The sequence below is a fragment of the Dicentrarchus labrax genome, unplaced genomic scaffold (assembly GCF_905237075.1).
Source record: "Dicentrarchus labrax unplaced genomic scaffold, dlabrax2021, whole genome shotgun sequence".
NCBI lineage: Eukaryota > Metazoa > Chordata > Actinopteri > Moronidae > Dicentrarchus > Dicentrarchus labrax.
Genome location: NW_026136701.1, coordinates 23,024,011 through 23,041,813, shown reverse-complemented (window position 1 = coordinate 23,041,813; position 17,803 = coordinate 23,024,011). Strand labels below are relative to the sequence as shown.

At 38.8% G+C, this 17,803-nt stretch overlaps 1 protein-coding gene across 2 annotated transcripts in view; it reads right to left on the bottom strand.

Annotated features, from left to right (window-relative positions):
* LOC127368023 (contactin-associated protein-like 4) overlaps positions 1-17,803 on the bottom strand; it is a 102,821-nt gene that overhangs the window by 50,593 nt on the left and 34,425 nt on the right. For both annotated transcript variants that reach the window (XM_051408440.1, XM_051408433.1), the window contains exons 3-5: positions 16,564-16,757; positions 11,120-11,267; positions 6,492-6,698 (exon numbers count right to left, since the gene is read on the bottom strand). In XM_051408440.1, coding sequence (XP_051264400.1) covers positions 6,492-6,698; positions 11,120-11,267; positions 16,564-16,757 — 549 coding nt within the window. The remainder of the gene's footprint in view (positions 1-6,491; positions 6,699-11,119; positions 11,268-16,563; positions 16,758-17,803) is intronic.

Genomic DNA, 17,803 nt, shown 5'->3' with positions numbered 1-17,803 from the left:
GAAGAGAACAGATAGAGGAGGAGGAAAAGAAGGGTGGGAAATAAGACCAGGAACAAAGGGGGTAAGAGAGGAGGAGGAGGGAGAAGGAGGTGACAAAGAAGATGAAGAAAAGTTACAGACATCAGTGGATGATCAAGGGGATGGAGGGATGGCAAAGAGGGAATGGGAGGCGGGAGAGGATAACGCAGACAAATAGGCCGTTATTAAAGACTAATCACATAGTGAGGAATAGAAATTACAGAGACAGTCTTTTAATCAACACATCACCGCTGTTTAATTTGCAAAGTCTGAACTCCACATTAAATAAGAAGAAAACCTTAGACAAGATAAAATGTAACTTCATTGGTTTCCCTGAAGTTGTTTTATTCAGTGTTATTAAGTCTGTTATTCTGGTTATTTAATATGAAGGTTTGCTTCTATTAGGCATACCAGCAGGTAATCTATTTTATTTAGAGTTAGGTAATCTGCTTATCTGTTTTCTCCTTTTCTATCTTTAGTTATCCGACCTGACAGTCTGTCGTTTGTTATGTGACCCATTAGTTTGTTGTCTTCTCATTATCTGACCCGTAAGTCTGCGTCTTTCTGGCAATCTGACCTGCTGTCGAGGGAACGAACATCCTATGACAGCTACAACACGCCAGCCTCCATACTGTGTCGAGATATTTCACTTTTCTCAGTACCCCACAGAGAGGGGCACACTGAGGTCACCCTCTCTTAGCTCATTAGGGACTACAGGATATCTGCATACTTGCGCTGAGAAGCTGAAGCCAAATATGTGATAATGCCTAACTTGAAACACTGCAGAGGAAACAAAGCGAGACATCATTAATGATAGATGAGCACCGACCGGTCTAAATAAGTGGATCCATTCCCCCAAAGTACTGGAAGAGAAACTTTGTATTTCTGCTGAGAGAAGGAACTGTAGAAAAAGCTGAATACAGTCGGCCATTAAAAATGTATTAGATATTCTTTAGGGAGAGACAAGTCCAACTTCAAAGAGAGAAACAGAGACGATTTGGAAGATGATGGACAAATGTAGTTTTGATATTTCAGCCTATTTTGTGAGACGATATATTTGACTGCAGCTCGGATGAGAAAAAAACAACTTCATCCAGAATGACAACATTAGGATGTGGACCTCAACCTGTCAACACAGTTACTCTGATGAGTTATTTGATTATAGTCTGGAGGAGAGGAAAAGAGACAGTGAAATCAATATGAGAGGAACGATGGCAAGACTTAAAACCAATCAGACGTATTTAATGGCATTGATTAATGGAACAATTATTATGTTGTAGGAGGTAGAGAAGAGAGGAGGACGACCGTATGATGGAGTGTTGCATTGGATGGGTGATTTGATTACTATGTGAATGACTGGAAAGAGAAAACAGGAATCAGTATGATGGATCGGGGGGCAAATAAATAGATAATCACTCTACTGATATTGATATATAAAACCATCTTCACCTTCTCTTCATCTGTTTCCTTTTCTATTATGTCTTTCAATCTAGTAGCATTAGAGTGGGAGAAGATTATCAGGCCTTTTCGTCATCACTGACCTTTGTTAGATATAGTAAATAAATGAGTGAGTTAGTTAATTTTATTCTCATGCCATGGCCAAACATTTGGTCCATCCCACATGGGATTACAAGACACCGCTTCATGTCATCAAAGATATTACAATACATCTTCCAGAAACATATACTGTATATATTTGACGGTCAGTCTACTATATTCTACTTATCTACTATTTTTCAGCTCCAGAAAAACTTAAATACTGCAATTTTAAGCTTTGAAAACCTACTTCTATAACTTCACATGCATATTATTCAGATTAATTCAGGCTAATTAGCTTTTTCAACAGCTCAAATTTGATTTTGATTGAGATGTCGCTATCGTGACAAACGTTTCATTTTGAATTGTCAAATACAACCACTTCACTAGACATTATGTGCTCTAATTAGCAGTCTGTCTTATTAAAATGTAAATTATTTCTGATGCTTCAGACAGAGGCCACAAATGTAATAATGCTGTTCACAAATTCTTTTGTGACCAAATGAGCCAATTAAAGTCGCAGATAACTTAACTTCAGGCTCAAAGTACCAGACGATATCTTATAAGGACTAATCAGCAAACTATGGGAACTTTGGTGATAATGACGTGACTTGGTGCCTCTTGAAAAACCCCTCTATGCTTGTGAACTAATTAAACTAGGTGCTATGGATATAAAATGAAGAATGATTCTGCAGCTGTATGGCTTATTTTAAATACAGTACATTAAAGAACTGGGTCTCAAAAACGTTTGACATTTCGTGAATAAGAAGCAGGTTTTTTTCCTGGATGTTGGAAGTAAAGGGAGAAACTCCAAAATGACATCTCCTCCTCCTGAACGCTATCAGTCACCTCTTTGTGATATTAGCTTTCTTTATCGTGATCACAAACTGCTTTATTTATGAATAAAAATTGGATTCAATTCGACTTTTAGCTCATGTGCCCATGACGAAGACACTAAACTGCTGGTGGAACTGTAGTCGTCCACAGACGCAGGCTATGGTTGTATTGGTTTGGTTTTACAGGTCAAGTATATAAGAGGTGAAACTCAACTAAAAACCAAGGTGTGAAAAAACACTTATTTTTAAAATAAAAAGTTGTCTTGAGAAAAAGATTAAAACTAACTGAAGTGATATTGTGCATAAAACTAATTAAACTAAAATAAAAATAAAGAGAAAAGTCGAGTTGGTCAAATTTATCAGCACAACAAGCATGATGAGACATTGGTGCAATTGTTTACTGAGACTGGGATGTCTACATGACTAGTAAAATAGAGATGATCAAGATGCATTAAAACCAGAAAAGCCATTTTGGAAACTTAACTGAACTGAAAACAAAATAAAAACCAAAGCTATGGTGAACAAATACAGTAACTCTGGTACAAGCGAGCAATCGGAAAACGCTTTGGATAAAGTCTAAATACCAGTGTGCACTGCTACTGACTGCAGCATCGTTCCCTCATGTCAGGGGGGATCAGACTGGATGTGCTTGTCTCAACATGTTGAACTCTGTCTTACTTTATCATTCTACACGTGTCCCCGAGCCAGTATCACCTCATCGTATCTTGTATGCTATTCTATTAGCTGCTCCAAATCTGATTATGAAGAAAGGCACCGACAGCTCTTATCAGAAAACAGGCGGGTGTAATTATTTCAGCAATACACTCTCATAAAGCACAATGTCTGTCACATAATCAGATGCTCTGTGAGTCAGGAGCTGGTTTAAAGGATTTTTGCTGCCTCAGAAGTTTTCTTCCACTATGTAAGGAAGATGAAGTGGCACAGTTTTTAAGATACCATCATCCACTTTCCTATATTGTTTAAATGTAGAGTCAATTCTGCACCATAAGCTAAACTGTACAAAGAGGATGACAGAGCGATGGCAGTCCCACTCGCAGTAGTTACAGTATCTTCTTCTGTGTCAGACATATATGGTGTTCATTACACAACCTGCTTATTCTTCCCCTGTAAAGCCAAAAATGTCACAGGGAAGTCACAACCTGCATCAGCCACCAAGTACCTAGTTTCTCTAGAAGCTTTAACTCAGCATTTTTTAAATCAGTATTTTAAATTGGTACTGCAAAGTACTATAATTGTGTGTTGCAGGATCTCTTAGTTTATCGACCAACACAGTGTCCACTGATTATTATCCTGCTGTGCACCAAAATAGGTGATTGCGGCTTGTGAAATGTGTGCTACTTAGTGGCTATGTCAACATTGATTCACCGCGTGGAATGTAAGTAATCAATCAGCAAACAGTTTTCTTTAAGCATTGAAGCTCTTGAGGCATTCATGTTCAAAATGGACTAACTTCAGTAACACAAAGCTGCATTAGGTTCTGAGTAAATGTGCCTATTTGTCTTGCCTTCTGTGATATCTTCACCACATCTACCCGCCAACTTTTCATTCACCAATGGTGCAATGTTTAAAACCACTACTTGATGTAACCCTAACATAAGCATGCCACTTTAAAAGTTATGGTGTACAAATGAGAACCACTGTTGTAGTGTAATTTTCTTCCAATCACATGGCTGTTTAATATCATTGTTTGGTTTTCCTTTGTTATTCCAGACAGAGATGTGGTTTCTGTGCAGGGCTGTTACTCAGAGTTGCCTCATAAAGCGAAATGCATCTGCTCCAGGGGGGTCAGACCTGGATGTGTTAACAGAACAGAGCGGACCATGCATGGGCTTTGGGTCAATGCGCACAGCAGATGACCTAAATTACACAATCTGTAAAAAGGAAAAAAAAAAGAAGGTGAAGGGGGTGAAAAGTTGGAAAAGGAGAAATAGGCAAAGAGTTGTGTCGGCAAATGCAAAAGACATAGAGACACATAACAATGGAAGGAAAAACAGAAAAGATGGTTAGTGAGGACTATCAAAAGGGTGTGTGTGTGTGTGTGTGTGTGTGTGTGTGTGTGTGTGTGGGTGGGTGTTGAAAAAGAAGAGTGCACAACTAAAAAAATCAAATGGGAGATCTTTTGAGACAAATCCAGACAAACCACTAGGGATGCACGATATATATCGATAATTATATTAACGGTCTAAATTCAGCAAAAGTGCCCTCTTGGATGCCACTGGGGTAGATAAAATGATAAAGTGTCCTCTATGGTGGCCTTCCAGTGGAGAAAACATGTTAAAGTCCCCTCTAGGGTGCTGATCCTAACCTTGACTAAGCTGTTTCACCATAAATGCATCACAAGAGGCTGTTTGTTGTTTTGAGTGTTGGCCCGTCGCAGCAGAAGCAGAACGCCCTTCAGTGTCTCTTCGATCATTTCAATGGCTTTAATTTCCTCTCACTGAGCTGCAGTCTATTTATTTTTTTAATCTGTTTAAAGAGGAACCGTCCTCACCTAAATCGCAGGTGATTTAAGTGTTGCAGTGCAACTGTTTTTCTTCAGGTGAAACGTCTGTCTGCAGAAGGAGACAGTTTTTCAAGGTGATCCACTCGTTCATACAGACGTTCATGACATGTCTGGGTTTTTTATAAAAGTGACACAGTTCCTTTTAAGTGCACTCTGTGTTTAATGGGACATGGTTGTCTGAAAATGTGGATGTGCTATCATCCAGTCTTGAAATGTGCGGTAATTTCACAAGTTTACATTCTGTGAGAGGAGATGGAGGAGAAGAGACAGATGGATAAAAAGAAGAATTGATGAAGGAAGGAGGAATGGGTAGAGGGAGGTCAGAGTAATCTGTGAGACATACTGTATATACCAGAGAGGTGGACAGAAGGATAAAAGATGAAAAGAAAGAGGAGGGGATGTGGGGAAAACTTTTGGGAGATGTGAACTAGAAAGAGGGCACAACGATAGAGGGATGGATGGATGGATGGATAGGAATATTTCAGCAGCCAGATGGGGTTCCTGATGAGAGGTGAACCATATGGTGATGATTCAGCATGGCAGCCTGACAACCTCTGGTTTAACCCTGCTTGTTCACACACACACACACACACACACAAACACACACTCCGGCCCTAACACATGCTACAGTGAATGGGGACCATCCATCATGGCTGTAACAACACAGAGATGCAGCAGCAGAGCATGAGACAAGATTTAAACCAATCAGGCGGCAGCGTGCGTGTCGTCCATCTCACCCAACCACAACCAATCTAAAGTTATTTCAGAGAGTTTATATTGTCCTCCACTTCACACAGATGTTCTGTACCAGTACAACCATAAAGAACAAAATGTGTCCGTCAAATGGTTTCAGATGAAGGTTTTTTTTATTGGATTCAGGTAGAAGTAGAGTAAATATTAGAGTGAGTACTAAATACCTGCTGGGTGGGGCAGATGGAAATGTCATGTTCCTTTCCACAGAGCAGAGAGAAACTTCTGTTTTTAATGATTTCTATTTTTCACGAGTACTCTGAAGTACTTTGTCTTCCGAAAGGTCCATAAACATAAAACTATGTTATGAGACATTTTTGAAGATTTTATCTATATAGATATATTGCTCTGATTGCCTAATAATATGAAACATATCTTGCATATGCATCTCTTGATTATCCATTTTGATAAAGACAAATGTTTTTCCTATTCTCATTGATTTGCTTCTAATTTTGGCATACTTGTAGAGCCTGTTGCTGTGTCTCTTTATTGTACGCTTTACTTATTATCTTAATAAAAAGTGAATTATCTTTCGTCAGAATAAAAAAGAGGGTTTTAATTACAATTAACTTATCTTCTGTCAAACAAAGCTAGTATTTTAATGTTTTCATGTCTTTTATTTGGAAAAAGCCGAAGATAGACAGGAAATGTGGGGGGAAAGAGGAGGAGGGCCACAACTCACGCATGCAAGCTCTACCAGATGAACTTCTGGGGTGCTCCATTTTGACTTCTTCTCTACTATACTGTATTGGGCGTATGAGAGGATGCCAGTATCTCTCAGTTTCTGTCAGTGGATGTGAGTATGTACAGTATCTGGTGTGATGTACCTTGTTTGAGCAGCAGCTGCAGCTTTCCTCTCTCTAACTCCAGACTCAGGCTGAGTCCTTCCTCTCCCTCCGCGTGCAGCAGTGTCCCAGAATTCCTCAGGGTTTTAAACTTCAGAGAGACGACATCTCTGGACGACCGCCTCGGCCCGGGACTCAACCTGTACACCAGACTGCTGCTGCCGTCGTCCAAACTCACAACATCAGAGGCTGAAAGACAAAATGGAGATAGAGGAGTCCAGACTTTATGATCCAATAACAGTGAAACATCCAAAACAGAGCATTAACTAAAACCAACAGGGTAACAATGATCATATTCCCCTTGACCATTTGACCACAATCTTTGTTATTTTTACATTGTCTTTGAGTGTGGAGGAACAAACTGTAGTATTGAGAGCATTCAAGTCAACAACAGATAAATGTGTGTCAGAGTGAGAGTGTTTTTCTCAAATATGATAGAGATTATAACGTTCAAGGTCCTTAAATAATGTCCCTTACAAAATCACCTACATCTGGACAGAAAGGCTGCCTGTTGCTGTGATATTGGGCTAGTGCGGCAGACAGCGAGGACTGAATCTGTATTCTGTTTATGACTTTTCATCAATAATTTCACCTTAGTGTCTTGCTCGCTCGCTGGGGATTTGGGCAGGGGTGAGGTGAGGTGAGGTGAGGTGAGGTGAAGTAAGGTGAGGTGCAGTGAGGTGGAGTAAACAGTGTGTGCTGAGTGTGTACGGTGTCAAGAATGGTCTGCGAGTACTGAATTGTTTAAAAAGAGCAGCAACCGTATAACTAATTTCTCTGACTGAACGTTTTTTAATGAACTTGGCAAGCGTTTGACTTCCCAACGCCAAGACTCACACACAATTGCACAAACTCTTTGTTTGCAGTAATGCTCTTATTGGATTGTACAGTGTATTTCCTGCTGATTACAGAGCAGTAGGATGAAGCTCCAAAGCAGTGTGTAAAGCTGAAAACAAGTCCACTCTACCACTATATATATCTATATACAATATAGATATAGATTACATATTATCCTAGAATGTTATGTTTCATCTGATTATAATTTCCCTTTTATGTGTCCAAAGAATAGCTTGGTGCTGGTTTATGGCTCATAACTTACAATAATGGGACTTTTCTGCCCTGCACTGTGTCACAGGTCAGGGAAACGTCATCTGGAAGGTACATTAATTGGACGTTCATTAACTTATTGTTCAGTCCAGCAACTGACAAGTTCCAAACCTCTCACTGGTTTTAATTCTGTGTATAATGTCCTTTTAGTCTTGTGATGAACAGACTCTTAATTAAAACCTGCATTAATCACTTGAGGGCAGTAGAAACAAGCTGTAGACCCAACATTGACATACTATCACCTTATAAATGATGTCGAGCACAAACAGTTGCCTAATTACACATCCAGCAGATACTGAGTTAACATTATAATTCATTTGGAGTCATGTTTTTTGGCCACATGATGAATGTATGTCCAGTATTCACGCACTATTAACTCTATTTTGGTCTCCACCAACTCCTGAGCGAACTACCTGGCTCTTAAGCTAGTTGCAAACTGCGTCTGTCTACCATTTAGTGCTGAGCATGTAGTGTACAGTGAGTTTATCTGAAATGACGCAGATGAGAGAGACTTGATAGTAAATGACATGTTGTGTGCCAGAAAATGTGAGCAATGAGCTGAAAGATGCTGAAATGATCTCCAGCAATAAGGAGACATACAAGCAGTTATCTGTCATTCTTAATCTAAAAATGTAGATTATAGAAGCTTAAACTATTAAACTCACAAGTGACTGAACCTCAGTTTTCTAAGGGACCAGACAAAGTACGTGGAACCCAATATTTTAGATGGGAAGTGAAAAAAGACCACCCATGTTCACTGACCTTAAAACTTAAATTTGGCACAAAAACTGCACAAATTATATATTAAAATATTATTCATGACCTACATTCGCATCCTCATACTAACATTGGATCTGTAGCTCTATAAGAAAAAAATACTGGCTGTCAGAATCAGTGGCGAGATGTCTGAAGTGTTCCCTTTGTATCACTGACTTTATATTTTTATCCGTTATTATAGGTTTAATTCATAGTGTGAACACCCGTGAATGTTGGGGAAACCCTGATGTTCTCTTTCAGTTTTCTTTGTCTGAAATATAATTAAAATGATAACTGCCAAGACACAGAAAACATGAAATGTTCTGTTGCCTTAATGACAGGCTAATGTGGTTTGCTGCTAACAACCATATTTCAGCTCCTTTCAGTATATTGCATTTGTTTTTCCGAGGAGGATTCTGCTGTGCATGCTACATTAGTTTAGCACCAGGAAAACCAAGAGTCTCCTCTTCCAGCCGTCATATAAACATATTACACAAATGCATCTGCTGTGTCCTTAAATAACTTGAGAATATTTCCAAACCACTACAGGCCATTTATCAAAATCCATCTTTTAAATGTTTCTCATAATCCATCTTCTTCCAGAGGGGACAGTAAACACATTTTTTAGGGACACCAAATGTTTTTTATCATAAATCATCTTTCCACTTGGTGAACTAATATAATGAGTTAATGCTGGGAGGTTTGAGTGTTATGTTTCCCCTGTATACCTGGGTCTGGAGTATTTAGAGGTTTCAAGTACTGGGTTGCAGGTATTGATGTGTTGATGCTACGTGTGTGACAAATCAAAGAATGACTCAACTAAAAACCCTCAACAGGCAACAAGACACTTTTTATACAGCTCCAGGATTGTTTTTGGCTTAATGGGCTTCATCATGTGAAACAACGTACACTGATACATTGTTTTTACTCCAACAATCTTAATTCGAGCCACTCTAGTGTCATTGCAATGTTGGTCAGTCCACTACTTTGGTACAGACTGAAATATCTCAACAGCTCTTGGATCAATCGCCATGAAATTCTCTACAGACATTCATGGACCCCAGAGGATGAAACCAACTGACTTTGGTGATCCCCTGATTCTTCCTCTTGCACCACCATGAAATGTCTATACAACTTGGACTGCCATTCACCTGCCAAGTACGACTGCCCTAGAATTTGTGCAACACATTTGTCAATGACATTCCCATCAGCCTCAGCTGTACATATTGTTCAGTGCTAATTATCAAAAACATTAGCATGTTGACATGTGAAACTAAGATGGTGAGCATGTTCTTAAAATCAGCATTTTAACATTATTATAGTGAGCATGCTGACATTTAGCTCAAAGCATTAATGTGCCTTACAGAGTTAGAATGGCTGTGGAGTTATTTACAGTATGATATGTACATTTAAATTTGGGAAAAAGCTGAAAAAGACTATCACTTGATATTTAAGATCTAAGATGGTGGTACATGATAGAAGAAAGATTTTGAAACCTGTTTATTTGTATTGGGGACAAGTAAACTTACTGAGTGTCACCCTTCGGTGTATTTCTTGCTTCACATGAATACGCATTCAAAACAAACAAAACAAAGTACTTCTTTTTTCAAAGCTTCCAGACTGCAGCCGATCAGATAAAAGGAGAAAACAACACAAACACAAACAGCTGTGGACTGAACACCAGAGACAGACAGTCCATATGGAAATCATATTTGCACATAAATGTTTACTGTTGGATGAGTGTATCTGAGCATATATGTAAATGCGTGGAGTTTCTTTTGATATTCATGAGTATGTTGTTTGTTTTGTGAGGGACAATATGGTGAACAAACAACCATTGGGGCAGAAATCAGTGCAAAGACACTGCAGGGAATTAATGCTGACAGGACAATAATATTACAAACAACTGCCTCTTCAACTGAGTCATGAAGAGGAAGAAGAAGATGAAGGAGTCATATGCACTGCAGATATAATGTATGTGTATTTGTAATGTATCATGCTCATTTTAACCTCTTAAGAGGAAAGACAAACAATGCTGAGACAATGAAACTACATGTTTTTAAAGCAAGAAACAAGTGACAGTAACAGGTTCATGTTTGTTATTTTTTGAAAGCAGAATCAATTCATCTGCCCAAAAAGAGAAAGGAGTTATTTTTGTATTACTTATAAGAAAAACTGCAGTGTACTTAAAAAAACAAAGAATGGGGTGAAAAAAGAGAAAATATGAAAAACACAATGTGATGTTTATTTAGTTCACTGTGTTGATGGCAGGGCCGATACTGTCAATACGCTGTGAGCTGAGAAATTAAAGAGGAACAAAGGAAGCTGTTAACACAATAAGTTTTAAGCGACACGTGTTGTTTTCACCGTTAATAACAAGGGTGAGAGTGTATGTAATTGTGAAATATGGAAGAAAAGGCTGCCAGCGAGCGTTAAGCGTGCTTTGTATTTGTTGGTAATCACAGAAAATGAAACTGGTGCGATAATGTAATGTTTATTTTCTTTTGAAGCAAATGAAACGTGTTTTATATTCATTGCTGAGATGCTGATTCTCTTTTCTGATTACTCACTTGTAGTTATTTGACTTGCATTTCAAATTATCTATGCAAACTAAATTTCCCAGGAGGGCTGTAAACAAACATTTGGATCATTTAGATAAAACCAGTGCCACCAGCATCCAGAGTTTCATTTTTTTTGTCAGCTTGATGACAAATTCCAGTCAGTCTTATAAAGATGATAAGACTTACAATAAGGACATCCGTAGGTCTCCAGTCGGAGTCCGATCCTCCCGCTGGGGTTCCAGGCAAGAGGAATGAGGCGGAGGAAGCGAGCGAAGGCCGGCTGCTGCAGCTTGTACTGAACCACGCTGTCTGCATTGCTGTTACCTGGAAAAGACTGAAAATACACAAACACAATGAGGTTTATTACGTATCTGCATCGGTTCCAGGTAGCACTTTTGTCCCTGAAAAACACATCAGAATACAAAAAAGGTTTTATGTCTGGTTTTCAGTGGAACCTTTTTCCATGTTTCAATGGCAGTGTTTATTTTTATAGGTCAGGTTTTTTTTTTTTCCAATGCCAAATTTGAGTTATTACTCCATAGTTTTAAAGCATGAATGAAATCTTCTGGGTGAGTTACTACCTTTTGCAGACGTGCAATACAGTTGCGATGTCGTGTTAAACTGTTGTGATTTTTGCTAACTTACTAACTTTTAGAGAATGCTAAGACTGCTTCAATGAGCTGAAGTGAATGAAAAACTGAAATCTCATCCATCTCAAAAGATACTGCCCTTTATGAAAACTAATAGAAACTGAAAGAAACTTACACTTACTGTCATTCAAGATCATACCCATGAACAGCATCAACATACATGTATAAGAACAGACACAAAAAGACAACCTTACGTGAGTGTGTAAATGTGCGTCTCTCATATTGTAGTGTTAGAAGGTGTGTGTGTGTGTGTGTATGTGTGTGAGAGTGTGTGTGTGTGTGTGTGTGTGTGTGGAGAGAGTTACACTACATTCCTAGGGGCAGCAGCTACTGGAAGCAGAGCATGCTGGGTATTATACTGTGATGAACAGATGGAGAATGAAACTTCAGAAACCTTTCCTCTGTAGAGATTATGCTCATTAACCTGCTTTACACTAACGGCAGGTACTGTACTTCTGCAAAATTTGGACGATGAACAGAAAATTGATCGTCCGTTTGTTTCTGACTCTGGGCTGTACGCCTGACGGATCGCCCTTTTCATCTCTTTCCATCTCTCCCATCTGGCTATCTATCCTAATTACATCCCTCCCTTGAAGTTGACATGCAGGTTAACTGGCTCTCCCACTGCTGAATAAAAACTTAGACACACGATTAACTTATTAATTCCTCTGTAACCACGAGAGAGTGGACACCTTGCAATCACTTTTTGGTGATTTTTATCCTCGGTGTTGAGGTTGTTACTCATTACTAACTATTTTATAGTAATGTTATTACTTTACTCATTACTTTCTGCCCAACAGTAATTAGTTACACTGCCTTTACACATCCTTTCTTCCTAAAATTCAGACTTTGCATGGTGCCTGTGAGTGACGGTCAGGGTAATCGCCTGGTAAACTCTGAATTCCTAAAACCCACAGGCTACATGAAAAGCACAACTTCTATTACTTAGAGTCATAGGCAAGAATAATTTGCTAGATAGACTGTGACTGGTATTTCCCCATGGATCTGTCTGGAAGTCGAAGAGTCAAATATTTCATCCACCACATATAAACCACAAGCTTTATTAGTTATTTGTTGCTTGTAGCCTACTGTCCACACTTAAAATCCAATTTTGGTTGTTAAAATCAAAGTAATGGGAATATTTCCAACAGCTGAATGTAAGTGTCTCTGTCCTCCAGGCTAGCTACCTGTTTGCTGAAGTGCATGATTACAAGAATTCATCTGGTGATTTACAACGTGTTCAGATATCTTACATTCACGTAAATCTAAGATCTATAGTGTCACATGAAGCTCAATGGAGCGGAGGCAGAAAAACAGTATTAGAGAATTGTAATTTCCCCACAATATTGACAGGGTGACATTAATAGCACCTTAAAAACCATGACAATGTACAAAATTATTAATTAATTTAACCTTTGTTAATTTGGTAAAAAAAGGTTTTCTTTGGTTTAGGCGACTGAAACTGTTTAGTTATGATTAGGGAGAGTCAGTGGGAAAGCAGGTGGATGCTGTACAGATACAGGACAAGTGCAGCATACAGAGAAAAATGAAAAGAAATCTGAATGAATGAATTTTGCAGGCTCCCAAAAACTTGATGATGCAGTGTTTCAGAATACAAAGTCTTCATCCGGCAAATGTCCATATGAACAAAAAGCAGGCTAAATATACACACATACAAAGAACTACAGCTCCGTAAAACAAACTTCAGAACTTTTAACGCTGTATTTTTCTGTTAAACAAGGTAAATAGGAGTTGACATTTGTAAGTTTATTTTGTTTGTTAAAATTAAGAGAGCTTGTTGCAAGTAACGAAACTCGCCACTCATTTCTCAGCTGCTCCGGAGCCTTAGAGGATAGTATGAAAAGAAAAAAGTTACAACTCTTGTGTTTCTATTCAACAGCCAAGAGGAGAGACGTTGCCAGTGACTCAAATCAGGAGTCAAACAGTAATGCAACGGCACAGGAAGGTGAACAGACGATATCTGTTATTACACTCCCAGAATCCTGTGACTGATGCCGTAGAGATAAATGTTTTTTAACTATCTTAAATCCAGTGCACCTTAGGCAGAGTATTTATATTTTGTACCATGTGATCTAATTGTTGGTGAAGCTCCATAAGAGATCTTGTGGTGTTATAACAATGTCACACTACTTCCACCTTCTCCAGACAAATAGTCAGAACTCACATGTCCACAAGAGGTCCTTGTCAAGAAGACATAAATATAGGTCATTTTAAGTGCAATCTCGAATCAGAAAGAAAGATGTAAGGCACCAACCAGCAGGGCCTTCAACTTAACAAATGACACTGAAGAATGTACCGAATCTCGTTTACTTCTAGACAGTTGATGTGAGTTCTTCACCAGCCAGCAGCCTTTGAGTGAAATAGACATGGTGGAGATTAACTGTGAATGTGAAGGACAGAATAGCAGAAAGGAATAAAGAGACGAGGAAGACGATACAGAAAAGAGTATCAAAAGGGAAATTACAGAGTGACCAAATGAAAGGAGAGAAAATCACAGGGTGAAAGTAAGAGGCAGATAAGCAGCAGAAAACGAGAAGAGGAAATAAAGCTAGAGAGGAAATTTGAGAAGAACAGGGAAAAGTGAAAAAGAGTACCACTCGTGTCCTCATTTCCCACCCCTCCGGGCAGGAGGAAACAAACCGATAAAAAGGAGGGAGACAATAAAGGAAAGATGGATTGCTATATTTTCAAGCACCCACAGGCTGCTGAGGGAAGAGAAAAAAAAGAGAGAAAGGATGAAAAGAGAAAACAGTATATTTCCTCTGCTGGTCTTCAGGCCTCGCAGCTAAAGAGCAGAACCCCTGTAGACGTTGATCCAACAGCCAGTCCTGCCATCAAATTTCTCCTCTGACAGACTCTGTAAGCTCGACCGACTAATGCACAGGAGTTGAGAGACACTTTGAAATGTGACTGCGCTCAGTTTATGTAGAGTGTCAGATCAGCCTGTTTTTAAGCTGTAATGCTCTCTCAGAGAAGATCCTCAGTGCTGAGATTAGCTGGATTCCCTCCATATGAGGAAATTGCCTCGGCTCTACTTCTAATCAAAAGCTTCCTCTCTGCGCCACAGTAACTAATGTGCTTTTACTCTTGGTATGTCCAAGCCAGTAGTAGGAAAATATAACACTTTTTTTTCCATATTTGTTGCACTATTTGATCGGGTGTAAGGCTCACTAGATGTGTGCAGGTGGAGCAGCGGAGGACTCATCACTGTGTTTGCTTTCTACACAAACAAGATGAAAACTACTTAGTATTCCTGTGGCTGTACAGTATACTGAACCATGTACCATCACCACAGTGAGACAAATACAAGTGCTACACGACACTTGTGCGACAGAAAAACACTGAAGGGGAGTGCTGTGTCTACCAGGAGGTGGGAGGTGACGCCTCACTGCCTCTGCTGTCCATCTGACTGATTTCTTCATTAATCAGTTCTACCGAGACCAGCTGAGCTTTTCCACTTCATGGCTATGTTGTGACATTTTTCTGCCATGTTGCTGCTCATGATCGACGGTGGAAAAAGTGCTAAATGAACTAATGTAGAAACACCATTAGCCAACATTATATTCAGGTGGAAGTAAAGACATTGGTCTGATAATCTGCTCATGTTAACACTCATTAGTTAGAAAACTGAGATTGGGAAAGAGATTCTAACTGGATTCTTTTCACTGGGAAAACAGGCAAGTCTATGCATCTTACTGGTTGGATGTTACTTTCATTTCTTCGTGTGTCAACCTGTAACGTACTCAAAGTGTGGCAATGCATGTTCTCCAGGTTAGAATTTGTAGAGCTCTATGAACTGCTTCTGTAAGAGACTGTGTCCTCAAATAAAGCTGACCATGAATGTGCAAAGCAAACACAATACACATACAGTAGTAGATGTGAACACGTGTGAAAATAGAATGAATTTAAAGGTCCAGTGTGAAACAATAAAGAGAATTTGTTAGCAGAAATGAAATATAATATTCATATCTATGTTTTCATTAGTGTTTAATTGACTGAAAAAATAAGAGTTGTTGTGTTTTCATTACATTAGAATGAGCAATTTATATCTTCTGCGGAGGCTTGCTTTTTTCCCCCGAAATTTCTCCTAAATGCTTGCAAGGCGAGTGGTATTCAGTTGGTAGCAATCTCCAGCTTCACCGCTAGATGCCACTAAGTCCTACACACTGGTCCTTTAAGGCTGCTGTACATTTACGGGCATTTGAACATATACTGTGTTACATTTCTGTTATTTTATAATGAATTACAAATCCTGTATATATTTTGAAATATCTTTGTTAATATAAAATAACATCCTGTATGGGTTTCAAGTGTATCATACAGTGTATGTATAGGCAATTCTTTCAATATATTTCTTTATAATAAGAATTTAATAACTACAAGAGGAGTTTTCCTTTAGAAATATTGGCACCACCCAACCGATAGAGAAAGATAAACTGTTATCTAAGACAGTCTGTGTCACTTTGTATCCAATCCTGTTATTTAACATTTGGAAAAAAATAAAATAAAAACAACATGTTGACTCCTTCTTTAATAAAACGTCAAAAAGAGAGAAAGGGAGAGACAAAAGTGACACAGAGTAACAGCCAAAAAATCAACACCGTGCCACTTGACTGCCTCTCTGTTTGTGATCTGCAGCTTCACACGTCTGCAGAGTCAGCAGAGCCTCAACGCTGGTTCATCCATTATAAATGAAGAGATAAACTCATGATGACAGAGTTTATCTGTGCAGGATAGATGGAACCATGCTGCTAAACACTCCATCACCTCATATGAATTACATAAAGCAAAATATGATGTTTATTGATCCCTGAGGAGTCTATACGAGGCCTAAGAACAAAAGTGGAGCCATAGAAAATGAGTCACTTGTTTGAAGAGATGGAAATAAGTGATATAGAACTTTTACACATATGCAATGTGATACACAACTAAATACTATTTACTGCAGTATGGACTCACCCCTATACTGTCCTCCTGTCTGTACTGTTTCCAGTTGTGTCCCGTGTCGCTGAACATCAGCAGGTACGATGTCAGCCAATCAGAGCTGCCATAGCGGCCCTGAGTAGCGACAGCAGTGATCTTGGTGCGCTCACCCAGGCTGACCTCCAACCACTGATACCTGTCCGAGGTGAGAGGAGACCAACCACCAGCTCCTGCGGGGAGAGAAAGAGAAAAAAACAACATACATAGAGTGATTTATTACATTTCCATCTGTATGGGAGGAGATGAAATAAGCTTCGGTAGATTCTGAAAAATGAATTGCATTGCTTGACCTTTAATTCTGAACTAAAATCATACCTTTCTGTTATGAAAGCCGAATAAAGAAAATTGATTGAACTACAGCAAAAATCTTTAAACCCATTTTGAAGCAATAATGGGATATAAATCACGCTTTGGGAACTTTCCTGAGGAATTTAAATCACTCACATTCGCGTTGTGACCCACAGCGGCGTCAGGAATGTGTTTCTTTTCATATTTGAGAAACACGTGCATATTGTGAAATGAAAATATGCAATACAATCAGTATTTGAGATTTCACTTGGAAAAGTAACTATCAGAGATCCAGAAAGGTAAAATCATCTGTGCAAAAATATTTGTAAAATAACAAAAAAAAATATTAATAATAAAGACGACATATCTGTAATAAAAGCAATCTGAATGTCTTTGTAAAGAAACAATTTACAAACATTCCTGGATCTGTATCCAGTGCTTGAGCCGCACTAAAACCTTAACCCACAACAAAACTTTCCACCAAATTTAATTAAAACAGAGTTTTCCAATATTCTGAAATACAATAAAGGACAGAGAACATCCTTGTTGTTGTAAAACTGCCTGTATGCCTATAAACTAAAATGCTTGCAGCCCAGTTGAATGCTTTATTTAACTCCAACCTAATCACAGCTATATGAATCTTATCACCTCGGAGGTAATATATAAATACTACACATTGACAGGTGACAAAAACCTGATAATTGGTTGAGAAACACAACACCGGCAGAGGCTTCACAGTCATCAGCTCTCAACCAAACTGAACACCTATATGGAGATTTTGGAGCACAGACATATTAGACGGCACTGGTTAACCCGTTTATTCCAGGTCACTGTGTGGGCCTGAAAGTGGCGTCAGCTCATGTCAAATACAGCAGACTGAAGATAGATAGCACATATAAGCTGATATCATTTCCCATACACAATTCAA